This window comes from Notolepis coatsorum (genome assembly GCF_963971535.1).
Source record: "Notolepis coatsorum genome assembly, chromosome: 11".
NCBI classification, from domain to species: Eukaryota; Metazoa; Chordata; class Actinopteri; order Aulopiformes; family Paralepididae; genus Notolepis; species Notolepis coatsorum.
Genome location: NC_140175.1, coordinates 23,847,571 through 23,874,501, shown reverse-complemented (window position 1 = coordinate 23,874,501; position 26,931 = coordinate 23,847,571). Strand labels below are relative to the sequence as shown.

The window sequence follows — 26,931 nt, the reverse complement described above, 5'->3', positions numbered from 1 at the left end:
CGCCGTTTTGATATTTATGCATTTATGTACTGCATTAATCTATTTATGACGTGAAATAAATCTCGACCCCGATACCAGGCCGGTCGGGCTTAAGGGGTTAATGTTAGCAAACGGCATGGAGACACAAGCTGCATTACTGTTACAGTTACTGTAAATGCTAGCTTACTAACCAGTTCGCTAAATAGTGGTTGTTTCGAGGAGAACAAAGGGCGAGAGGTGGTGGGCTGCTTATTTTGATAAGTTTCGATATGCTTTTGATAGAATGTACAATAATGCATGTACAATAATGCTGTATGTACCGTATATATACAGTATATATATTTATTCTTACCGTATATATATCTATCCACGTCTGTCTGTACATACCTGCATATAATCCTTTTTACCTATCTGTACAGTAGATACTATATCTATATACTTACTCCCTACATATCCCTACCTACTCTTACTAGTTACGCTGCTGGCCAGTATGACTTACTACCATGGTGTCTTTATGACTATCACTGTACATATTAATACTACAACTCTGTACATACATCTGATTAGCACTATACTCAGTAGTACCAATTTATATATCTTATACCCAGTTTAATCTACTGTACATTGTATATTACGATTGCACATTACTGTTACAATCTGCACTCTGGTTGGATGCCCAACTTCTTTTGTCATTGTACTGTACTTTGTATTGTATAATTGTAGAATGACAATGAATTTGAATCTAATCGAATTTGTCACGACACCAGGGAGCAGAGCCAGCATACTTTCATCTACCTTTCACTTACAACTTTTGTATGACTTTAAAACTTGACTTTTGATAGCATTCAAATTAAACACGTTAGTAGTAAGTAGTGGAGTAACACCAGGACCACTGGCCCCCTCCTCACCTTGCACTCTTCATCCAGCAGGTCCAGGATGCCCAGCCGGGCTTCGATCAGGTCGATACAGGGCTGGTTGTCGTAGAAGTCTATCAGCGTCCAGGGGATCTGCTCCTTCATGTACTCCTCCTGCTCCAGCTTGAACACATGCTGGAGAGACGAGACAGACTCACGTTGAAGGAGTGCATCGATATTTTCTGCTGTTTGAGTTTGCTCCCAATCAGGGGTGGAAAGTATATCCAAGTACTTTTGAACTTTGTACTTGAACACAGTTCTGAGATACTTATACTTCATGCTTTTTTTTTCTCCACTAGGACCTAAAACATTGTCAATAATTTTTTTTAATTAAATAAATAATAATAATTGCTTCCAGCAAGTACACTCCAACTAGTTCAAAAATGCCACAATGTTCTGGGAGTGTCCCCCAGTGGCTAGTTTCTGGGTGTCGGTCATTGTAAAACGTTCTAGAATTGTTTGAGATGAATGTCCCTCTACAGGATTTATTTATATATTTTTTTAATTTATTTATTATTATTATAATTTTTTATATATATTTTTGCTTGTTTTATTAGATATTTGTATTATACATTTTTAATAATCTTTTTATTTCTATTTATGTACGTTTTTATTATAATTATTTTATTATAATAACTAATTTTCCTTTCTTATGTGCAATAAATAAAACTAAATGCCACTGGAGACCATTGAAACTGGCTTACCGAGTTGAACTGCTGCTGAAGTTTCTCGTTGGCATAATTGATGCAGAACTGCTCAAAGCTGTTCACCTCAAACGTCTCAAACCTGCAGTGATCATGAAATAAAAAAGAGAAGACACAACAACATCATGTTTACTCTCGACTCTCGTCATCATCTCCATACGTCAGCATAAGCAACGTAATGCAGGCATAATACATTGAGCCTGGGGGGGGGTTTCAATCTTTGTTCAAAGCATGTAAAATAGAGGAGAGTGCCTGTGCAGCACTTCTTATTCTGTAGCGTCACACTCAGCATATCTCCTCAGCTTATCAATCAATATTCGACACGTTAAAGGTCGACCGATAGTGGATTTTTAAAAGACCATATAATAACGATAGTTTGGAGCAGGAAAAGGCAGATAGCCGATTAATCGGCTAATATCGCATAAAAAAAACGGGAAACGAAAATCTACACTGCCTAATTTGGGCCTAATTCCATAGCGACTCGCATGAATTAGACTGGCTGTAAAGAGGAGTCTACTATCATGCGATAGTAGTAGCAGTCAAGGGACCCATTTGAAAATGGCCATGCCCATGGCATTTTCCTCCCATCAAATTTAAGCTAGCTTAAAATATCTTAACTTCTTTAGATCTCTAGTTTCATATGATACCAGTATCTCTTCCAGTATCTCCTACTAGATGCCTCTAAAGACGGCTAATCAAAACAGTGGGACACGGTAACATAAGCGGCCGATACCAATAGTTTGTAAAACGTCCTATCGGCACAGATTAAAATCGGTCAACCTCTGATACACACCACAGCTAGGAACCAATTAGACTGCTGGTCAAAAATGGCCAAAGAGAGGAAAAGCCCAACACCTCATATGAATATGGCATTATTTTAGTTGTAGAGATAGGGACTCGCAAGTACTCACATACTATATACCGTACTCACTGGTGTGTGAGTGTGTGTGTGAGTGTGTGAGTGTGTGTGTGTGTGTGTGTGTGTGTGTGTGTGTGTGTGAGTGAGTGAGTGAGTGAGTGGGTGAGTGGGTGAGTGAGTGAGTGAGTGAGTGAGTGAGTGAGTGGGTGGGTGAGTGAGTGAGTGAGTGAGTGAGTGAGTGAGTGAGTGAGTGAGTGAGTGAGTGAGTGAGTGAGTGAGTGAGTGAGTGAGTGAGTGAGTGAGTGAGTGAGTGAGTGGGTGGGTGGGTGAGTGAGTGAGTGAGTGAGTGAGTGAGTGAGTGAGTGAGTGAGTGAGTGAGTGAGTGAGTGAGTGAGTGAGTGAGTGAGTGAGTGAGTGAGTACCCGTAGATGTCCAAGACTCCGATGAACGAGTGCTCTTTGGAGGAGGTCCGTAGGGTCATGTTAATGTGTTCCACGATCCAGTCGAACATGTGAGCGTAGATGTGTTTGGCGAGGGCGTCCCGGGCGTTGGCGGCCTGTTTGCAGGACATGTTCTTGACGTAGGTCTCCGACGTCGTGACCAGCTTCCTGTGACACAACCAGTGCGCCATCTGTTCCAGCTCCACCCCCAGCAGCCGGCAGAAATGGTGTAGGTGGGGGTCGTCCCTCTGTGAGAACACAAACATCGCCCAACGTCTACCATTAAAAACTAGTGCTGTCAGGCGATAAAAAAAATTAATCTAATTAATTACAGGATTTGTAATTAATTAATCTAATTAATCGCATTTTAATCGCATAACCATTTTAGGCCTGATATTCTATATTCTATAATCATATTTTTAATGGCATGTGTCCGGATGGCAGAATTCAGTACTGTATCTACAAAACCTTCTGTTTAATCATCTTCCATTTATTCATTTGCTTAGATTTTTCACTGTGTTATCTTTGACTGTGTTATTCACAGTCAAAGATAAAAAAAAATTATTGATATTCTCATTTGGTTTATTACAATTTACTCAAGCCTAGTAACAGACACAGTATTTCTGACACTGGGAATACATTCCCTGAGATCCATAGATGTCCCTAGAATCAGATACCAAGAACATGCAAATGGACCATATTAATTACAATTACAATTATTTTTTTTAAATTATCTTGAGTTTTTTTTCGTAACGCGATCATTTGCTGTGTAATTAATTAATCTAATTAATGCGATAAACTGACAGCCCTATTAAAAACACAAGACAGTTAAAGGAACACAGCAACATTGTTGGGAAATGCACTTACCGTCTTCTCCAGAGTCAAGAAGATAGATACCAATTTCCTCTCTGTGTGTTCAGTAGAAGGCTATCTGGCTGCAAGCAAGCCTAGCTTAGCACAAATGAATGGAAGTGGACATGGACAAGCTAGCCTAGCTGTTGGACAAAAACACATCTCCCGGAGTTTTAAGCTAGGCTAGTGATCCGTATCCACTTCCATTAATTTGTGTATCCATCTTCTTGTCTGAGAAGATGGTAAGCGCATTTCCCATAATGTTGGGCGTGTTCCTTTAAAGATGCACTACGATTTTTCATCATTTGTGTGTAAAACACTTACAATAAGATAAGATATTTCTTTATTGATCCCCCATGAATTCTAAAATAATTAGATTAGAATACATTTAGAATAGATTAGAACAATTAGAATAAGCACATCATTTATTGGTCGACGAGGTCCTCATTGTCGGCCCGATGGAATGAGGGCCTTGTACACAAAACCACAAAATGATGTGTTCATGCCACATAATTGTACGTAGTAGTGCATCTTTAAGCCATAATGTTAATATTCTGAACGGGCTTGAGGCGAGTCACGATGACATACTGCAATGTGACAGGAGTCTCCGTCTCTCTCTGAGCAGATGTCCACGTTGCCGAGATGTAGGATGGATGCTATGATTTTGAAGATGCTGCTCTGATTGTTCTCCTTGATACCTGAAATATCAAAGATCAATTCATCAGGTTTCACACAAGCTGTACAGATGTATTATCAATCAATCAAATCCTTTATTTAACCAGATAAGAATCATTGAGATTAAAATATCTTTTTCAAGAGCGATCTGGCCAAGCAAGGCAGCAGAAAGTTTCAACATAAAAAGAACATCACAATAAAATACAGATTCACAGCAAGATCCAATTTCAGGCAAGTTATCAAAACACAGTTGCACTGTCCGAGGGAACTGAATTCATAGGTTTTTAAGATGGTTTTAAATTCTCAGAGGGTGACTAGTCCTGGCAATTTTAGGTCCTCCTGTAGCTTGTTCCAGGATGAAGGAGCAGCATATTTAAAAGCCCTTTTTCCCAAATCAGTTCTCATATAGGGAACATCCAATTTCAGAGAATCTTGGGAATGAAGGGCATACTTGTTTTGCTTAGTGCACAGAAAAAGTGCCTTGCATCACAGTCACAAAAGGGGCTACGTGCCGGCATTGTTCAACTTTATTGCGAACTTTATCACGCATTTGAAACGGCATCACCTGAATGTGAATATCACTGGTACAAGGAAGAAACAGACCCTAGTGCAAACCCAGCTCCGTGTGGCATTCAAGCAGCATCTCGCTATTAATTCAGACCGGGCCAAAGCAATAACAAACGCCATAGGTGTTTTTATAGCAGCAGATCTGCGACCATACTCCGTTGTCGAGAACACAGGGTTTAAGCACATGTTAAAAGTAATAGAGCCCCGCTACCTAGTTCCCTCTCGTCCGTATTTCAGCCAGCAGCAAGTCATACCAGCTCTGTATAAACAAGCACACGCTACAGTTGTCCACGACTTATCCAAGGCATCTGCTATATAATAATCTTCAGATTTACTTTAAGTGTTATTAGTAGGTTACAGCAGTAAGCCTTAGTTAGCTCAGTAAATTATGGCCAATTCGTTTTATATTGTTTAATACAGTTAAATAAATAAATAGATAAATGAAAAGCAATTTTTTGTTTTGTATTTCTTCCCCCGCCAGCCCCCCCCCCCCCCCCCCACTGTACCGAAAAACCATACCAAACCGTGACCTCAAAACCGAGGTACGTACCGAACCGTGGATTTTGTGTACCGTTACACCCCTAAGAGTAAGTCACCATAATCGAGTAGTGGTAATAAGAAGGTGGTCGAGATCAGGTGACTTCTCACTTTAAGTGAAAAACAGGACCCGTTTATGAAAAAGAAACCGAGTTTAAGCTTCAGCTTTGATACAAGTTTGTCTACTGTATGCAAGACTTAAATGTAAGGTTTGCATCCACTCATCCAATGCCTAGATACTTGTAACCCTTTCGATTTCAGTCCCTCCAGCAGTAACAAGTGTGGGAAGATCAGCTGGGAGTGACACTCTTCCCATTTGAGAAGAGCATATACTTTGACTTGTCAGCATTTAACACAAGCTTAAGCTGGGTAAGATGGGACTGGACAATATCAAAGGCAGATTGCAAGAACTCCATCGTTTGCACAACACAGGGAGATGAGCTATAAATGACTGTGTCATCAGCATAGAAATGGTAAGCAGCATTAGACAGGTTGATACAAAGATCATTCACATAATGGAGAACAGTAGAGGTCCCAGTACGGAACCTTGTGGTACACCCTTAAGTTTCAAACTGGCACTTCACCAAAAACAATGCTTAGATTTTGCACATAATCTCACACATCCAAAGACTCCACATTAATTTAGTTAGACAGTTACTGAGAGTAAAATGAGTTTGAATATGGCCACTGGTGATGTCATCGGGGACAATGGATCCTTGTGTTGTATTAATTACAGCTAAATTAAATTATATGGTAGCAGTTCCTGTAAGACAAGGTATTGCTACATTTGCATCTACATAATTTCATGGAGCTGTAATTAACACAACAAAAGGATTCAACTACCGGTAAATTAATGTGTGCAAAACGGTTTGGAGTTTTTGGACATGTGTGAAATGATGTGCAAAATAAATCAGCAGTGCCCCTTTAACGAGTTGGAGAAAAACGTCAACGGTTTCGATACATTTCAACTTCCCTGTAAAACTCAAGCCTTACCCAACAGTGTAAACGCCTCTCTTGTCCTTTTAAAGTCCTCAGCATCATTAACCCCCTCAATGAAGATGTTCTCCCCCAACGACGTGTAGTAGAAATCCTCTGCGCTGGCTGGATGAATAAGGGAAAGGAGGAGAAAGAGGAGAAGGAAGGAGTCACAATAAGTGGATAAGAATCATGCCCACATTAGTATGAAAGAAACACGTTATTTGGCAAGACTGGAAATGGCAACGAATATTTAGTGTTAACTCAGTGACAGCAGGCGTTCTGTAGTCCATGTACTTACTCAAGGTGAGGTCTTTGAACTCTGGTAAGCTAGCAGAGGCACAGAGCTGGTAGAATATGTGGTAATTCCTTTCATCCTCAGCCTAAAAAGCAAATCAATTCCAAACTAAATCTTTATCCAGATAATTTTACCCAAAAAAATTCTTTGCTGGCAAATCATTTGAATTCTCATTCGAGATGCACAAATACACAAGCAACGGCAAACCAAACGGACCTGAAAGACGACCCGAGACTTCTCCAGGAGATAAGTGCGCATGTTGGCGCCTATGATGTGATATCGCCTGTCAAAACCAATCTGGATGTATTTCCCAAAACGACTGCTGTTGTCATTACGAGTGGTCTTTGCGTTTCCAATAGCCTGGAGTGACAAACGGAGAGAAGCAGGTTAACAAATCAAGCACTGGAAATGTTAAAAAGCATGAAATCGGAAAACATGACTCTTAGTTATCAGTACAATGTAGCAATTCCCAGCAAGGCTGGATTTTAGAGGTAATAAAACAACAACTGTAACTAATGCATAATTATTGAATAATGCTGAATGTCAAGAAAATAAACATTAATGCGCATTTATTGAGAACGCACTTCCAACCCTTTTGGGGAGAGCTCAGAAATAGAGCTAGAGATATAGAAGATATACCGTCCCTAGGATAGAAGCTTTTCATCTTTCACAAAATGGTGCTCTGCCTATTATTCAATATGCATTTAAAAGTTTTAATTTCGCTCTGATTTAATAAATTGTCTTTGAGCTGACTGGTGAGATTATTTGGATGACGCTCTCCACAAAAGGGTTTGAAGTGCGTTCTCGATGAATGCACAGTCATGAGTACAGTGCAGGCTGTACTCAATACAAACAATAAAAACAATACAAAAAATGGCTGTTGTTCCCCTATGAGGTTTTGTTCGATATCTAGGCATGACTGCACAGACTCCTACAACAAGTGTGACCTCCTTGACCTCCGACCATCTGGTAGATCCATATCTCACCTCCATGATGGGACTGGAGGCCAGAACCTTCTCCTCAACGTTTGTGTCATTGGCCGAGCCTCCCACGGTGGCAAAGAAGCGCATGGCGTACTTGGCAGAGACCGTCTTCCCTGCCCCAGACTCTCCACTCACTATAATGGACTGGTTTCTCTCATCTCTACAGAGGGAAACACACATGGTGGGAGAAAGATATATTTTTTGCTTCATCTACAAGCACACCCCCAAGTTTCAGATCAAGTGCTCTACTTCCTTGTGAAGGCGGTGTCCTGCGTTACGGCCTCTAATGCTCTCACAATGAGCCTGCTGCTGGGTTGGCTCCGTCATTTACTCGACCTCTAGGCCCTAATGGAGACTGTAATGACCACGGATGCCTAGACACGCTAGCCCATGGCTAAGAGGTCGGACCCTGTAGTTGACTGGTTAGCGCCGTCACCGGTGGTCTGGGCGATCTGGGTTTGATTCCCGGCTGCCCCCAAAAATTTGCTCTATTGGCGTCAGAAGTGGCATGCGGGAGCATGAGTCCATTGGAAGCGTGTGCGCCCAGAGGTGTGAGGGAGCGGATAGGCTGAAGCATGGGAGCACACTTCTCGAAGGAGGGGGGTAGTGTAACAAACCATGGATGCCTAGACACGGTAGTCCTTGGCTAATGGGTCAGACCCTTTAGTTGACTGGTTAGCGCCACCTGTGGTCTGGGCGATCCGGGTTCGATTGCCAGCTGCTCCCTAAATCTGCTACAGAGACCCTTATTGTGTCATTTAGCACATTCACCTAGCATGAAACCAAAGGATTGTGCTGCAACTAGTAACATTAGATGATAATAATAATAATAAATATATATAATAAATAAATCTATTTTGTATAGCGCTTTTCCGAATGCTCAAAGACACTTTACAGAGCAAAATAAACAATACAGTTTTAGTAGAAAAAAATTAAAATAAAAAAAATTATATAAAAAGGTGAGAGAGGAAGGAGTTCAAGGCTTGAAGGCAAGGGTAAAAAGGTGGGTTTTTAGGGCTTTTTAAATGATGAGGGTGTCTGCATGACGGATATGGTTGGGCAGGGCGTTCCAGAGGGTGGGGGCAGCTGCAGTGAAGGCCCTGTCGCCCCAGGTCCGGAGCTTAGTCCTGATGGGTTGGAGGAGGTTAGCATCTGCGGACCTGAGGCAGCGGGTAGGCGTGTGGTGGAGAAGGAGGTCAGAGAGGTAGGAGGGGGCCAGGTTGTTGAGGGCTTTGAAGGTGATGAGTAGAATTTTTTTTATCTACTTTTTCTCCCATTTTCTATTTTTCTCCCATCCCAATTTCGTATCGTCCAATTCTACCCTCCCCTGTCTCGAACGCTGTTAGACCATGCCTCCCACAAGCCGGCTGCAATGTGGACGAAGCCTTACATCACGTGTCCCCTCCGGTACTCGAGGAAGCAGCCGTCGCATCTTTTCACCTGCACAGCGCGATCTCTCAGCGTCGGGGGTCTGCGTGGGAGGGACACGCCGCCCCCGCCGCTTCCTGATTCTGCTGCGCAGGCGCACCAACAGACCTGTAGAAGTCGCTGTCCACAACGTCCGATCCCCACCAATCAGCTTTCCCACCCCTAACACTGCCAATTGTATTAGTATGAACGACCAGCCAAGCTGATAGCAATGCAGAGAGCTGAGCTCGAACCCAGCGTCTCCTGCATTGGTGGCGAGCGCCTTGCCCACTACACCACCTAGCCGCGGTGATGAGTAGAATTTTTAACTGAATCCTGTATATGATGGGGAGCCAGTGGAGATCGTGGAGGATGTGGGTGATGTGGTCGGAGTGGCGGGTGGAGGTGAGCATGAGAGCAGCAGAGTTTTGGATGTATTGTAGTTTGTTGAGGATTTTGGTAGATGAGCCATACAGAATGCTGTTGCAATAGTCCAGTCGGGAAGTGATGAGTGCATGGGTCAGTGTTTCAGCAGCAGAGAAGGATAGTGAGGGGCGTAGACGGGCAATGTTCCTGAGGTGGAAGAAGGCGTTTTTTGTGATCTGATTTACGTGCAGGAGGCAGGAAAGGGTGGGGTCAAGAATGATACCTAGGTTGCGGACGTGGGTGGAGAGGGTGAAAATGGAGCCGTCGATGTTGACTGAAAAATCCTGGGTGGGGCGGGTCAGGGAATTTGGGCCAATGATGAGTAGTTCAGATTTGTCACAGTTGAGTTTAAGAACGTTTTTTTGCATCCATATTTTTATGTCAGAATGGCAGGTGATGAGGGTGGAGTGGGTGGCGGCAGTGATGGTCTTGGTGGAAAGGTAGAGCTGTGTGTCATCAGCATAGGAGTGGAATCGGAGGCCATGTTTGCGGATGATCTGTCCAAGTGGGAGAATGTAGAGGATGAACAGCAGGGGACCAAGTACTGAACCCTGGGGGACACCGTGGGGGACTGTGGCAATGGGGGATTTGGAGTTGTTGGTGTAGATGAATTGGTGTCTGTCAGAGAGATAATGATGAATATGTCCAGTCCAGCTAAAAGCACAGAGGGAAACTGGCTAGGTAGGTCATGCAGAATTGTTATATAGATATAGAGTGTTTTCATACTGAACAGAAAAGTTAAACTGCTGGGCCTTAATACACAGATCTAGTGAGTTGGTTAGAAAGACAAACCGTTTAATAATTGAAAAGTATATTAATTTCATTAAAAAGTAACGATGAGATTTCATTATCTTTAAGTAGGAATGACCAAAAAAGAAAACCAACTGATTGATGAAGGTATTACATTATACATTTAGTGCCATCTTCAGCCATCTACATTATGGATGTAGGTCCTCTTTAGAAGTTACTCCTCTACACTGTGTATATATTAATTGAGAGAGTTGTCAAAAGTAACTAAAGAAAAGAGGAAGAGAAGAGAAATGAAGGGGCGAAGTCGTGACGGTTGGACTGTGATTAGAGCAGAGTTGATGATGGCACTGCATGCTGAGGAGGAGGAGGAGGAGGAGGAGGAGAAGGAGGAGGCGGCCTGTCAGTGATGTGGAACTGAGCACTGTGGTTATCCAGTCACACCCACCGGTGGACAACTATTCTAGGGCAGCACACATTACTGTAGGTCCTGAGTCACATACAGAGCGAAATGACCTCGTCTCAAACAAAATTCAGTAATAATTATAATAATAACTTAATTAAGTTATATAAAAATTACTTTCTTTGTATAGCACCTTTCATACAAGGATTGCAGCACAAAAGTGCTTCACAGCAGTGATGTAGACACAAAATAGACATAGGCATAACATTTGCATAAAATGTATATTAAAACCTCCCGGAAAGATTTTAATAGTAAAATTGTCATAAAAATCGATGAAAAATAAAACAAATTAAACATTTCACCCCTCGTAACACAGTCTCATACCTGGCCATCTGCTTGTATGCTTCCTCAGCCACGGCAAATATATGAGGGTCCATGTCCCCCATGTTCTGTCCGGTATAGGCAGTGATGACCTCCTCTCCATAGATCTGCAGCTGCTCATAGGGGTTAATGGCCACCAGCACGATCCCTGAAGACACCAAGGGCACGTATTGTCAGCTGGACATACCATTTCCTCCTCATTACTAATCCCAGGTTACATGTGTATACATCATTCATGATCATGAGGACAGGCGCAGTGAAATTAATTATATCTTTGTTTTGGAGTGCAACGCCACATAAAAGCTGACCATTTGCAGGAATTTTGCGGTCGTCGGCGACCTCCGTGGTGGCGATCGACTAGATATGTGTGCCCAACCTCACGGTGAGCGAAGAACAAATGTATTTCTGAAGGCCACTTTAGGCCATGTTGCGAGCCAGAGATTTGTCCACATTGCAAGATTTGCAAAGGCAAGAAATGTGAACAACTCACAAGTATTTTTTGAGGCTAGGACCTTGGGCTAACATGTCAATTCAGTGATCATTAACCCTTTCACTGCCGCACTACCAAACGGTTAACCCCTTCACTGCGACAATACACAGAAGGTTAACCCTTTCACTGCCACATGACAGCAGGTCGGTAGTGTGATAGTAAAGGGTTAACCTTCTGTAGTGTGGCAGTGAAAGGATTAACATGAAGAAATTACCAGTTTCCCTGTTTCAGAAGATTTCCATTGTTAAGAGCATTTATTGGATAAGTGCCTTTATAAGAGTGGAGAGTGAAACCTATAACAAGATTAGTTAGGATCTCACTGCGTTAACTTCTAGTGAATTAGATAATATGGTCTCACTGTGTTAACTTCTAGTGAATTAGATAATAGGGTCACACTGTACTAACTTCTATAATCCCAGGAACTTTGACATAGTCATGCCTACTTTATAGATATGTACAGTATAGGTTGATTTAAAGGGGGGGGGGGGGGTTGTCATAATAGCTGACGTAATCTGTTCTTTTGGGGAGCATTTTTTGGGGAACTATTTGCAGCAAAAGTAGCATGAAGTCTATCCAGCCTCTACCCTAATTTACCTATCTAAGCTCCGCCCTCTTCTCTTGATCCTCCAATCACAACTGTTGCACCCCTCCCACTGATTACAGTATATGAGAGGCATTTAATACTGGACACCTTTAACTTTAACCAACAGATGATGATAGGAAGAGGTGAGATGGCCAGAATCACATCCGTTATCTTAGTTCGGCATGTTGAAAGTGAGAAGAAATACTTGTTTGATGTTTTTGAGAGACCATAAAGCACAAGAAGCAGTGAAGCACACAAGTGAGACTGGGAAATTACATGAGCCCATCTTTCCATGTATGCCCAAGTTCCGCTTTTGAAATATAAATATTCTTTAGAAAAACTACTTGTTAAAGCTTATCAATCTAAAAACATAAATCAAAGTGTGCTACATGTCAACTGCTACCATAATTGACCTATCTGAAGCCCGCCTTCTTTTCTTGATCCTCCAATCACAACTGTTGCTTCGAGGGAAGTAGTTAACTAGTAGACCAATGTAAAATCACACCACAACAGCTAGATGAGAATGTGGTGGAATGTGCCAATGTATGCACTGGGCAGGTTACTATGGTGATAGAACCCTAAAAAAAACATGGAGATATCAATGGCCAGTGTAGACTAACAGACAGAGATTGTTCTTGCTCAGCAGCCCTTATTTGCGTTGTTTTGTGTGCATTCCAGGCAAGGCAACAGCTTAACTCATTGTCTTGACTGCTTAAGGTCAATGCAACACGGTTGATTGGTGATTTTGTAGGAAAGACAGGTTAAACACAAGAGGACCTTATAGGTTTATTTACAACACGACAAACTGGCTTTATGGACTCGTTACATGAATCTGCAGTCCAGTTGACAATATATACAGAAGTTCAAACAAGCACGGAATTCATGATAAACTGCCAACAACTCCTCATTCCTATACAGTTTCTTGCTGCCTGGATATGTGCTTCAACCCAAGCATTATCCATTATCTTTATGCAATTATCTAGTTGGAAAAGAATAGTGTTGTAGACTCAAGGGCTCTACATGCTCCAGCAACTGCGACGCAACTGCAACACAACATGGCTCTGCGACATCTGCAACCGTCGCAGAGTGTGTTGCAGAGGGTGTTGCGTACCTATCACAAAAATCTAACTAGCGACTGCAACACAACCGTTGCGTTGATGTTGCGTAGCATTGATTGGTTGGTTAGCGAATGGGGGCGGGGCTGTCATATAATATTGGTTCCTCGTGATCCAAAAATAGCTAACTTAGCTAACATAGTATAATTTAATTTAGATTTTTATGTTCTGTATTTAATGTTTTTTTGTTGTTTGTTTTAAAAAAAAGATTATCCAAAAAGAATTATTATGTTTTAGTGCACCCTCTCTGAACACAGCCAACTCTCAGTATGTTGAGGTGGCGTGGCCCTCTATTAATTGAAAGGATGTCAATTTGGTATCTTAACAGGTTCTGCGCCAAAAACGAGTATACTCGTTATTGCCGTCCAACTGTGGAGCGCCAACCACGCGTATACTCGTTATTGGATCAGTTTTTCTTTTATTCGCTATTGCCATTCATAATTCATCGGGCAGCCTGTGCATGCTGTTCTGAATGTGTCTGAGCTGGCAGACGGTCAATACCACCCTCTAACGCCTTGCGGCCGCTATTGCACTCCATTTGAAACGATGTAGTTTGTTTTCTGGGCCGAGCTGAGCCGTGCAGGCGGGGTCTAAATACTCCGGCAAGGCAGGCGCTTTGAACAATACATGGACTAGGCTCCCCCTCCCCCCCCTCGTTCATATGCAATGCCGGATAACGTGGGACGGACTCCCGCGACCAGTACTTGGAATGGCGATCAGATAATTGGATTCTTTTTTTTGCATTACATCAGAGACAAGGTAAGGACAGTATATATCCAATCTTGCGTTGATCTGATATATTTTTTCTCCCGCGATCGGAGCGGTCTGTGTGGAATGTGTGTGTGCTGTTTCCCGTTGGTCACATCACAGCACGGAGGGGCGCCCTGCTACAAGCCCCCTTTCATGCGTGCATGAGGAGACATAATAACGATAATCTAGCATTGATTTCAGGAAGATTCGATAATCAGGTGTAAAATGGCAACGTGATAAGTGGATTTAACTAAAGGGCTATTATCGCGTCTTTTCCTGGGATTACTAAGAATCACCAAAACTATACTCATATTCAAAACGGTATAAAACGGAAATGTACGGATGAAAAAACAATCTGTTTTTTGCATGTTGACCAGGAGAAACTCACTGCCAATCGACGGGTGTATTAGACCCATAGCTATAATACAAGATATATTTTAAGCACTCGCAAATCTCGCAGTCTCACCATTGATTAAAGCGATGGCGTTCTAGCGCCCCTGGCTCATTAAGCGATGGCGCTGAATGAGTCAACATTGGCTAACCTTAACTACATTGTAGCAAACTAGTTTCATTACTTGTTTGAGGATTAGCTAGCTGATCTAGCCAACTACTGACAACTGACAGACTGACTGATGGGCCAATCAAGGTAACCGGAGTAGATTACGCAATCTCTTCAAGGAAGCAGAGTGGATATCTGAAATGGTTTGATTCTGTTGATATCCAGGGATAGAGATCAAAGGGCTTTAGTCATCATTTTCATCATCAACAACAGTTCTGGGCAATTTTACATCAACATACCTTCCGTTAAAAAAAAATACAATACAATTTTCATCATACTGAATCTCGAAGAAAAAACACTCACATTTTTTTATTTTTTTATCATTTTGGAGCATAACAAATTATGCATGAATGTAGTAATTCAGTTTTATGTGCGCAGAAACACCTGTTGAGTATCGTGTTCCAGGGAGGGTTCCTTCCTTCTCTCATAGATTGTTTTAATGACACTGAATGTGCTATTTCAGGTCAGGAAAGAGGAAATTCATTATAGTAGAGTAGGTGAATGTTTATAGAAAGAAAATAATATTGTCCATTGACCATAATATTCACACGGTGGCCATTTTGCTCTTGTGGGAATCCCAACCTGAGCATGACATAAGAGCAAAATGGCCAGCGTGTGAATATGGTGAATGGTGTGTGTGTGGTTTTTACACAGACCAGCTGGTGCACAGATACTGACCACAGTACGTGTAGATGTGGTTGGACTCCAGGAAGCGGACTTTGAGGTTGTGCAGGACAGCAGGTTCGTGGAGGTAGCTGAGGGCCGTGAGGTCGTTCTCTCCCACCAGGATGTCAGGGTTCCGGAGGAAAGGAAGAGGTTTGTCTTTGGGGCCGATTGCGTACTCCAGGGGCTACGAAAGTAAACAGTAAATATAAGATGGATCTTTATTAATCCTGGGGTCATAGCAGCACATGGGAGGGGGGGGGGGTACAGGCAGGGTAATAGAAATACAAAATATATATCACCATGCTCATATGTACAGCCCACCCTGGTATAATAGAACCTGGTATAAACTAACCTTGGTACTGACTTTTACTATTATGCACTCTGCTACTAAGGAATCTACCGTGCCTATATTACTACCTAAATTTAGTACTACTCTTATGCACTCAACACTGTAGCACTCAAGTTCAACACTGGTTGATTAACAATGTTACTTACCCTTAGCTGCCAGAGTTATACCCTACCTGCTGACTTGTACAGAACTTGTAAGTCGCTTTGGATAAAAGCGTCAGCTAAATGACTAAAAGTACCGTAAATATACAAGTTCTATCCTGAGTCAACTCCATGTGCAAATATATATAGCTAACTTAAGTCTACTCTGTACAATACTTCATACTGAGTCTTAGTCTACCCTATAAACAAACAGATGAAGTGGTTTATCAATCAAATATAAATATATACGTATTAAGGCTGTCAAAGTTAATGCGGTATTAACACAATTATTTTAACGCCACTATTTCTTTTTTTCCCCTTTTTCTATACTTTTCCCCCTAGACATACTGGGGTTGTAACACCTTGTGTGGGTGAATGTAACAAGTTCCTAACATTTCCTTTCCCCTATTATTTCATGCACACTTTATTCATTGTTTTAAATTATTATTTTATTTTAAGTTATTTTGTGCATCACTCTGTTTTGAATTTGATGCAAATTTGTAGGGCTGACCCCTATTAGTCGATTAGTCGGTCGAAAGGAGCCGTAGTCGACTGCCAACCTCTTAGTCGAATACAAAAAAAAATATATATATATATTCTTTTTTTTTAATCATTCTTTCCAAAAGAAAAGAGGCCTAGAAGCGTGGCTAACGCTAATGGCACGCATACCAGAGGCTAACTGCCTACGAAAACAGGCACAGAGGCACTGAAAGAGGATTTCACCCATCTAATGAACACACTAGACTAGACAAATATCAAGATGTATCCATCAGTGGACCAATTGCATGCTTTTGCAGAGAACAAGAAGCCTCCAGTCGACTCCTTCAGACATTAAGCAGCCCCCACAGCCCAAATGGAATGATAAAAAAAAAATATATATATATATATATATATATATATATATATATTATACTTTTTTTTTTTTTTTGTCGACTAACAGCAAATGTTGGCCAATCATAGTCGACCATCCAAATCCTTAGTCGGGGACAGCCCTACAAATTTGCAATGCATGAGGGTCATCCTTTTGTGTTAAATGGCTGCATAAAGCAAGCATTTGTTGACTGATGTTGATAAGAGTATTAAAACTTGAAAAAGATCTGTTTAAGGTTGATTTAGAACAGATAAGAAATATGCGATTAATTTGTGATTATGGACAATCATGCGATTAATCAGATAAAATATTTTAATCGATTGACAGCCTTAATACGTATATATGTGTAAGATTTAAGATGCTAATAGATTAATGAGTGATGTGTGAGTTCTTGTGCAAAGAGTGCCAGTACAAAGTAGAATAGAAGCAGAGGAGGAGGCAGGACAGTGTCTGCAGCTGTGAAGTTATACAACTATGTGATCATTAACGGCTACAGAGCTTACAGTACATGGCACACAGTAGTACATAAGTAACCCTAGTATTACCCCCACACGGGATAATAAAGGTTTATTTCATCTTATTTCAAGAGGAGAACATAATGGGATCCGTACTCATTTCAGTGCTGGTAATACATCCGTTAAATGCCTTGGCTCAGAGCAAAACAGTTTCATTTTCAAAAGGATGTGAATTGCAGTTGACAAGTTCACTCCACATGGTGCATTGAAATGGGATCATACTGTAAGCAACTGAGGGAATATATTGTGTGTTATATGAGGTGAAATAACCACCTCTTTCTCTGCTGGTTTATTCATGCGTCACTTGGCCTACTGCTACATTGTTTAACAACTGCGTGTTGCTCTCTTCGAGGGCTTGCGAAGTTCTCACCAAAACACCATTAATGATTCATGTGGCACAGGTTTGTGAAAGAACACTGATACACAAGCAGATGCACACTAACAAGAACACGAAGAGGACGCAGAGACACATCTGCTGAGTGTGGAGTGTGGCGGTTTTATGCTAAAACTGTCCTTGACTCCTTGTCCCTCCCCTCAACCCATGTGTCTTTGTTTTAAGACCCCCGCTCCCCTTCCTTCTTGCCCCATTGCTTTTGTAGGCCAGGATGTCAGTCTTAAGACCAGACCCCCTCAGCCTATAGCTCAGAGATCTCAATATCTATATTTTATTACTATATTTCATTAATAAATCAACTGCAGAGATCCGTCTTTGTGCATTAATAATGAGTAGCGTTTACACTGCAAGAGCCTTAGCAGGAGAAACTTTGTTGTGATCAGGTTCTGGACATAATGAGAGGTCTCTGCTCCTAACTCAAGTCAAGTCAAGTCAAGAGTTTTATTTGTCACGGCATACAAGTATACAATGAAATGCGGGTGGTCTTGCCCGCAACGATGTGCAAAATACAGTGGGTACAACATATAATAGAATCCAATACAAAAAAAAAATTGTGCAGTAACAGGTAACATGGTGTGACATCAAAATCGGTATCTGTACATAGTTATTTACAGAGCATATAGGACATGCTAGGTAGCTTTGGTAGTGCAATACACTGTTACTGTTGCTAATACTGATTTAAAGTGGCCTTTCCTTGTGGCAATAAGTGTGAGTGTGTGCGCATGAGTGTGTGCCCGCTCATGTTGAAGTGTTAAAGTGGCTGCTAGTGTGTGAGCGTGCACAGCGTGCGTGTCGTGTGTGTGCTCATGTGTGCTTATGTGTGGATAGTTCAGTGTTCTGTGGTACTCAATGTTCATTGTTCAGGACTCTGATGGCCTGGGGGAAGAAGCTAAGCCTAAGCCTCTCTGTCCTAGTAGCTGGGGTTCGCAGGCGTCTGCCTGACCTCAGCAGCTGAAACAGGCTGTTATTGGGGTGGTGGGGGTCTTTCATTATTCTGCAGGCTCTGGATTTGCACCTCCTACAGTAACACACAGAGTGTGTGTGTGTGTGTGTGTGTGTGTGTGTGTGTGTGTGTGTGTGTGTGTGTGTGTGTGTGTGTGTGTGTGTGTGTGTATGTGTGTGTGTGTGTGTGTGAGGGGGGGTAGATTACCGTTTCATCCTCCAGTTTGAGGTGCAGGATCCGCTCCCCCTCCTTATAGTCTCTGGTGATCTCTGCAGCCTTCCACACATCCTCTGGGTCTGGAATCCACACCCGAGTGTACTGCAACAAGAACAGGATTTCTCAATCATTACGGATCCTTGATTACATTTGTATGTTGTTGTTTTTTACAGCACTGCCATTTGTATAAAGAGTAACCGAAGTGCTGAATCCTTTGGAGAATGTTGCCTTGAAAAGAACACCGATGATGTAATTCTAAACGCTTCTCAACAAAAATTGTGTTTCTGGCACATTCTGCCTTGAAAATCCTAGATGGTGTGGAAATTCGATGCAGCAAAATGCAGTGTGCTCATTTCAAGGGCACGATGCCAGCCTGAGCCCCCCACACACAGACACACACGCTTCTTGCCTTAAGTTTTGCAGCCACTTCAGGGGGGGAAGTGAAGCAAGTCCCATTATCATATAAAAATCGAATTGAGAAACAGAGAAGAGATCCAACAGAGGATCACATTTCTATGCTGACTGAAGGCGACGCTCCTAGTAGTTCTTTGATGATAACCCAAGTGGTTATGAAGTTAATTAGGGTAGAGGAAATTATTTGAGAAGATGTATCAGCGTTTGTAGATTAAGGCCTTTCTGCTTATGATCTGAAGGAACTGGTACTTCCTGATGATTACACCTAATCAAATGTCTCCTCCTCTCTTCTCCTCCGCTGATAATTATATCTGAGGTTATGGCTATCGTTTCCAGAAATGAGAAAATCACAAGAAATTATGCATCACCATATTCCACTCTGATGACCAGCCGGGTTTAGCCCTGTAGTGTACAGTTAATCTTTCCTATCCATGGTTTCCAGCTAAATTTAAGCCTGTAGTGTACAGTTAATCTTACCTATCCATGGTTACCAGCCAGGTTTAGGCCTGTAGTGTACAGTTAATCTTACATATCCATGGTTACCAGCCAGGTTTAGGCCTGTAGTGTACAGTTAATCTTACATATACATGGTTACCAGCTAGGTTTAGTCTTGTACAGGTTAAGGGACATGGGTGAGAAGGTGGGTACCAACAAATACAATTCCTTAACTGTTTACACCTGGCCGTATGTTACAAAATGTCGTTTAGAAGAGGATCTCAGGCACACCTGATTGGACCAGCGACAGTGTTTTGCTTTGAAGGCCCACCATAGACAAAACTAGGCGAATCTGATGGGTGAAGAAAATTTAAAAACCCGGTCACTGGTCCAATCAGAGGTCTCTGAATGGACCTCTGAAATCTCAACTCAGGAACAGTGAAATAAAGATCAAAAGGAAAGACATAAATTGACAACATGTTTACCGTGATGAATGATCTAATGGAAGGCCTAATGTGTCAGCCATGATGGAAGAAACATCAGAACTATGTGCAAAACAACAGTTGCTATGTGTGAAATATTTATTTAACATTGTAGCGAATTCAGGGGGCAGCCGAGAATCGAACACGAGTCGCCCAGACCACAGGTGACGGCGCTAACCAGTCAACTAAAGGATCCGACCCCTTAGCCCAGGGCTAGTGAGTCTAGGCATCCATGGTCGTTACACTGCCCCCCCCCTCCTTCGGGAAGTGTGTTGTTCCCTCACGCCTCTGGGCGCATGTGTTTACTATGGCCGCCCTCACAGTGAGTCCACCGTCCCACTTCTGACACCAATGTAGCGAATTCAGAGCTGACCTGTCAAATGAAGAGTCCGACCCGTTAGCCAAGGGCTAGCAGAGTCTAGCCAAAGTGGTTACCAACCAAAGAACTGCACAAGCATTCCGTTCAAGGTGACCCTTTCAAGTCTGGAAATTGATTTTCCACGCCGCACAAGGATGAATGGCTCCTCTCGGAAGGTAAAGGGAAACAAACTGCGACGCCTCCGACTACACTGTGAGCAGAGACACGGTGGTGATTGTGAATGATGTGAAGGAGAGGCTTAACGGTGACTATTGGCACGAATGACAAGGCAGAGCCCTGAATAAGGCTGACGGCAGGGCTGAGTGATCTACATCAACACGCCGCCACACGCTGGCACAGCAATACAAAGCAAAAAGAAACTAAACACATGAGCGGATCCCAGGGCTGCAGACTCTGTGCACAGGATTTAGGTTAATAAGCTACAACATCCCTCCTCCAGTGCAGAATTATCCTCCTCCATTATATTACCCCAGAGGAACGCCGCAGAGAGGAGGAGGAGGAAGGGTAGAAAACAACAACATCAGACATTACAAAGAAAGCTCTGACTCACCACTTTATTTGGACACACGGGTGTTGGATTCATACTGAAAGGACTGACTAAGTACCTTTGCTCATACTGTATTTCAATGGAGAAATGAATGGCTCTCAGAGCAGAGGAGGGAAGGAGAACCAGGGCATACAGTGTTATCAGCCTTCCATGTGGTGTTGTTGGGTTCTGTACACAAGTCAAGTGTGTTTTCCAGTGCAGAGTCCTGCATGGCTTTTGAGGCAGACAAACTTTTGACCTTCACAAATCAACAGCTGCCAAACAAGAGTCCTATCAGCCAGGGCCCAGGAGTCATCCTGCCACTGTGTTTTCATGATTCAGTGACTAAGTCGAATATAATAATAATTATTATTATTATTATTATTATTATTATTATTATTATTATTATTATTATTATTATTATTATTATTATTATTATTATTATTATTATTATTATTATTATTATTATTATTATAATTATTATTATCATCAACATTTGGGGAAGAGACGTCTCCCAGCATGATATGAAATCTGGCATGTGGACTTAACCAGGGCCCACGGTTAAATAAAACAGATTGCAAGTAGGGCTGCAGCCAACAACTATTTTGATAGTCGATGAATCTATTGATTATTGAAACGATTAATCTATTAATTGGATAAAAAGATGAAAGCTAAAATGTATGGGGAAAATGAAACGTTATTCCTCCTATTGTACAATGCTCTTTCAAACCACTTGCAGATTGACAGCCCTACATAAAACACAAACACAAACTAAGTGTTAGGAGGCTTTGCTTTACATCAAATGGCTTCAACAACAGGCCATGGAGGTGCAGCATAACATAGACCCCAAGTCACCCAACTAATCAATTATAAAAATAGTTGGCAGCTATTTTTATAATTGATTAGTTGTGGATTAGTCGATTAGTTATGGCAGCCCTAGTTGCATTGATCAGGCAGTGTTGAACCTCTGCAGCACCTTGATTAACTCCGTTGTAGGAAATTGGAATATGTATTAGATAATACACCTAGTGATGCCAGCTTACAGGACCGCTTAGCGGAACAGATACGCTATTAAAACAAGCAACCGTGATTACGTAATGGCCAAGCACTTAGAGATGTTCACCCAAATATCTGTGCTTCATTTACAGTCATCAGTATTGAGACTGTCCCATCCACCTCCAGAAGAGGAGACAGACAAAGAATGCTCAAATAAAAAATAGAGGGACTTATAAGCTGCAGGCTGCTGTATTTCCAGGTCTTAATGATTCTATTGACATTCTAATGATTATATGTCATTCCTATAGGTAGCCTACAACTGCAGATTTTGGCTTCTCTCATTTCTCTTGTGATTTTGTGTGCCATCTTTTGTATAACTATTAGCATTTTGGAGTATTGAAGTATATTATGTATGCCATTTGCTTTCTACTATGAGTTGTGATGATTCAGTGGTTATTAGTGATTTAGTGGACCTTTTTAGTGTACATTGTGTAACCTATATGATCCGAGGGCTGTTGGCGTACTAGATACTGACCCCTATAGGTGATTGATAATTGACCCATGGACTCTATGCCAGCTGTCACACATTGTAAATCAGAGCAAAGGCTACTGAATACAGACAACGCCTGTCAATTGCTCACACACACCCTGGTGAAGGCCTGAATAGGCTGAAACATGTTGGTGCTTTTAATGTTCATAATGTACAAATATAATAAAGGCTTTTATTTTTTTTACTTTAAGAAGAGTGTTCATGTTACACATGCTTTGGCTAGGAGACTAAACCTTTGAGCGTTGCCTTGCCCCCGGGCCTTAGAGTCAATGCATAATGCATAATACAGCAGTAGGCAAGCTGACGGCAGCGCTTTTTAATCCGGTTTAATAGGAAGACAGTGTCCGATACCGGGAGTAAGATAGGAGAGACATAAAATATAACCTTGCATGATGCTGCAATCAACAGGGCCGTCACTGATATTACCCACATGTCAAGAGTCACATGGGAGGCCCAATGCACATGACGCGGTAACATGATCCTTCCTTCCAGAGACTCAACCCATTGTGAAGGAGCAGCCACAGTGTGACTGAACTGGGAGGTGTGTGTGACTCATATTATGCATAAATACGTTCAATGTGCTGAACCAATAAAAAAGTTAAATGTTCACAGCCTGAGGTAAACAAGTTGCAATCGTTATTAGATCATCCATCATGTGCCGCTGCTGCTCTCCACCTGCAGTGAAAAATGTTACAATCTGTGCCATACATCTGTGCAGGTTCATATCCGTTTATTTGCTTACCAATTCAAATTAAGCATTTTAGAGTAAGACATTTCTGAAACATATGGTATATTGATGAATTTACAACTGTTACCTTAAAAAAAAAAGGGTACCTGATTTTGGTTTAAAACCCCCAATCAGACGTAGAGATGCTGCAATAATCAAATAATCAAATAAAGTTAATATTTTCTATGATTGTTTTTATTTTCCTTTTTTGAATTTTCTTCGATCAACTTTCAAATAAAAGCACATAAATGGCAAATTGGTCAAAATGTATATACCATCACCCACTAGGTCCTTACTTCAGATCAAGCTGCCTGTTAAAATGAACTAAATCTCTGTGCAGGAGGTCGAGGAGAGGGTCCATGCCCTCTCAGTTTGTGCACAAACTCTTTGAAGTTTACAAATGTTTGTTTCCCTTTGCTCCGTCATCATCATCAATATCATCATCACAATGTAGCACAGTAAGTGCATGGATCTAGTCGCAAAGCCACATACTGTACAACAATCTGGGCCCACTTTAAATTTGGGCAGAATGAGGCAACTGGGAATCGTTAACGAGGCGATAATCGTCATTACAAAATGATCGCAGCAGCCCTAATCAGAAGATCCCCCTTTCCCCACGAAACTGTTTATTCTAAAAGATAAACGTTTTTGAAAACATAATGCAAACAAATTCCTTGTAGTAGACATCAAGACAATTTTCTATGAGAATGGACAAGTACAGGTACTACTGATTCTACATAATCATAGTCAACTAGGCTATTCATAGTGGAAAATTACTGATGTCCTATTTTACTTCTCTCTAGGGCTATAGGCTACTTCCCCAAAGAGTGAGAGAATGGATTTAACCATAACCCACCAATGAGAGAGAGATCTCTGGATGTTTGACTGAGGACTATTACCTTCTCTATTTATCTCTATCTTCTCTTATTACATGGCGTTTTTACCTTCGCCGAAATGCTTGATTGTGATTGGTCAATAGCCCCCGACAGCGGTGAATTATTTTTCGATATCCACTGGTGATTATTGTTTTTCGCAGCTGGAGCAATCAAGCCCACTGACACACACCGTTTCAGTGCAATCAGACACACCTGTCGGCTGCCGGCGATAATAATAATCACTTTATTTGGGCTGACAGAGCCACAGAACAACTGCGTCTGCATTTGATCTCGTCTTGTCGATGGTGTCAAATGAATTAGGTATATTGTTAGTAAGTTAGCCATGTAATAAGCGGGATAATGTATAGCTAGTATACTCTGTCATTGTCGCAAAATAATTGACCTTCACTGACGTTTAAAACACCTCGGCGAGGCGCATCAGTGTTCTAAACTCCGTGTCGGTCAATTATTTTGCGACAATGACCTCGTAGCTATACATTATCCCTTACTTATCAGTTGGATGCTACACATTATTTGGTGCACTCACTCCCTGGCATTGAATGTATCTGGTCTGGGATCAGTGCTCAGCCCATCATTGGGGGCAAGATTGAGATCCTGACTAATACAAACGGGCCCATTATTCAATGCTTTCAGCGTCCAAGGGTTTCAGCGTCTCCCTCTCTTTGTCTTTGTCCATCTCGCTCTGCAAGACATTGCCCAGCTGAGATAAACTACTTTCATGCCAAGTAACAGATTGACCAGACGTTCAGTTAGTGGGGAGTCTGGGGACGATCACACAGCCCCAGTAGCGTAGCGGAGGCCCCTGCAACCCCTGCGGTGCGGGGGGGCCCCGCCCCCACTGTAGACTATCCTCTTAGATTTTGTAACACGCGCAAACAGGGCGCAGACAGTGGAGCCCAGTATGGTCTGCGGGGCTGCAGCTGGATGCATCTCGCGCAGAGGGCGGGGCCCCCCTCTCCCTGCTATGATTTGCTCACCTGCGATAGGGCTAGGCTGATAACTAATGTTCATTGGCAGCGTTCAAAACACAGCGGGAAGGCGCCGGTGTCGTGCCAAAATCCTACCCCTTGCCACAATCTTACCCCACCCACTAAAACGGTACACGTCCACAGCCCAGCCATGCCCCCAGCCACGCTACAGCCGGCGAGACAGGTTAGAAGAATAGAACGTTTTATTCGCCATAACCAGTATGCTACTACAGGTTACATGTATGCATCAAAACGGTTACATTGTTTGTGTCGCTCCGCAGATCTGAGCGTGAGAGCGCGGAGTTGGGCAGTGGTCTCCTCTAGTGAACGAGAGTGTTGTTATTGTTATTATTATTATTATTATTATTATTATTATTATTATTATTATTATTATTATTATTATTATTATTATTATTATTATTATATCACTTATCTCAGCACCCCCGCTGCTGAAGCCCTGATTATATTATATTATTATACAGTTCCTACTGACCCTATACTGTTTACAAAAGATGCCTGAAAAAATAAATGTTTAAAAAAGTAGCCTACAGCCGCCGAATGCTCCCACGGGCCGAATATTGGCCTGATACTCGCGAGATTAAATCACTTCCATCATCGAAAACGAGGGGAAAAGGTCGGCTCGCGACCCTGAACATTTCGCGTGATTTTAAAAACACTGTATTAAGTGAGCCTATTATGGGCTCCACGCGAGCTTTCTACCGTGGGTACATCTGGGCGTCCCGCAACTTTTACTCATTCACATGTAGCCCCGAAAATGCTTAGAAAAGGAAAGCCGAAAGCGTGGAATAAACTCACAGAAACTGAAAAGTGTCCCACGGGCGCGCCGTGATTCCGATCCACGTGAAAATATTCACGGCCATAGAGGAGACCGTGGGACACCTTTTTGCAACTGAATATGTGTCTCGAATTTGCTCCCACGCGGCGAAGAAAAAAGCTAAATTTTCTCACTTTATTATTGATTTAGGGGAGTGGGCGGGGCCTCATGGTCTAACCTGCGGGGGGGGCCCCGACATATTGCGCAACGCCACTGCACAGCCCCACACAATTTCTTTCACCGTTAGATTTTCTGATTGATGCAGAGAGATATTGAGAGTGTGACCGAGGACGCCCTAACTCGTCTTTAATATCAATATTTCAAAAATCTGTGATCGGAATCATATTTCCCCTCTGCAGCCTTCACACACAGTTCTGAGCTCCTCTCAATCCTCTAGCGGTTCAAGAGCGCCATCTGGTGGCCGATCGGCAGAAGCGCCAAACAGGAAGTCATGTGGATGAAGTGGTGATCACCCATATTACTTCCGGGCACTCGCTATAGGTCCCGGGACTCGAGCTCGACACAATACATAGCGATCCGTTGCCAATAACTCGATAAACAACATGATTTGGACGTATATACTATTATACAACCTGGAAATGGACCGGATATTTCGACATCCCATAATGAAAAACTGTCTACCCCACGCTGATCGCCCAACGGCCCGAGGAGACTGGGGTGAGTTTTAGCGTGTAATATTACCGTGTTCGATACTAACTGATCTGATGAACATATGACCCACATTAGATGAATGGTATAACGCTGCCCACGGAATTATAAACGCCCCTTCGCCCATCCGGTCAACATCAGATGACGCGTAGTAACTTCCAGAAGTACGTCCAGTTGGAATTTTTTATATCGCGCCGATTGCTATCAAACTGTATTTCATCATCAATATAATGCATTTGGGGCTATAAATCACGTTCTGGAGAAAGCTGCAGAAAGAGATGAAAACATACTTATACCTTAGACCATATTTTAGTAT

At 42.2% G+C, this 26,931-nt stretch overlaps 1 protein-coding gene across 2 annotated transcripts in view; it reads right to left on the bottom strand.

Annotated features, from left to right (window-relative positions):
• myo5b (myosin VB) overlaps window positions 1-26,931 on the bottom strand; it is a 134,199-nt gene that overhangs the window by 54,641 nt on the left and 52,627 nt on the right. For both annotated transcript variants that reach the window (XM_084324581.1, XM_084324582.1), the window contains exons 2-12: window positions 18,730-18,840; window positions 15,323-15,494; window positions 11,151-11,295; window positions 7,787-7,943; window positions 7,017-7,160; window positions 6,804-6,885; window positions 6,521-6,628; window positions 4,337-4,446; window positions 2,879-3,144; window positions 1,598-1,679; window positions 888-1,028 (exon numbers count right to left, since the gene is read on the bottom strand). In XM_084324581.1, the coding sequence (XP_084180707.1) occupies window positions 888-1,028; window positions 1,598-1,679; window positions 2,879-3,144; window positions 4,337-4,446; window positions 6,521-6,628; window positions 6,804-6,885; window positions 7,017-7,160; window positions 7,787-7,943; window positions 11,151-11,295; window positions 15,323-15,494; window positions 18,730-18,840 (1,518 nt within the window). The remainder of the gene's footprint in view (window positions 1-887; window positions 1,029-1,597; window positions 1,680-2,878; window positions 3,145-4,336; window positions 4,447-6,520; window positions 6,629-6,803; window positions 6,886-7,016; window positions 7,161-7,786; window positions 7,944-11,150; window positions 11,296-15,322; window positions 15,495-18,729; window positions 18,841-26,931) is intronic.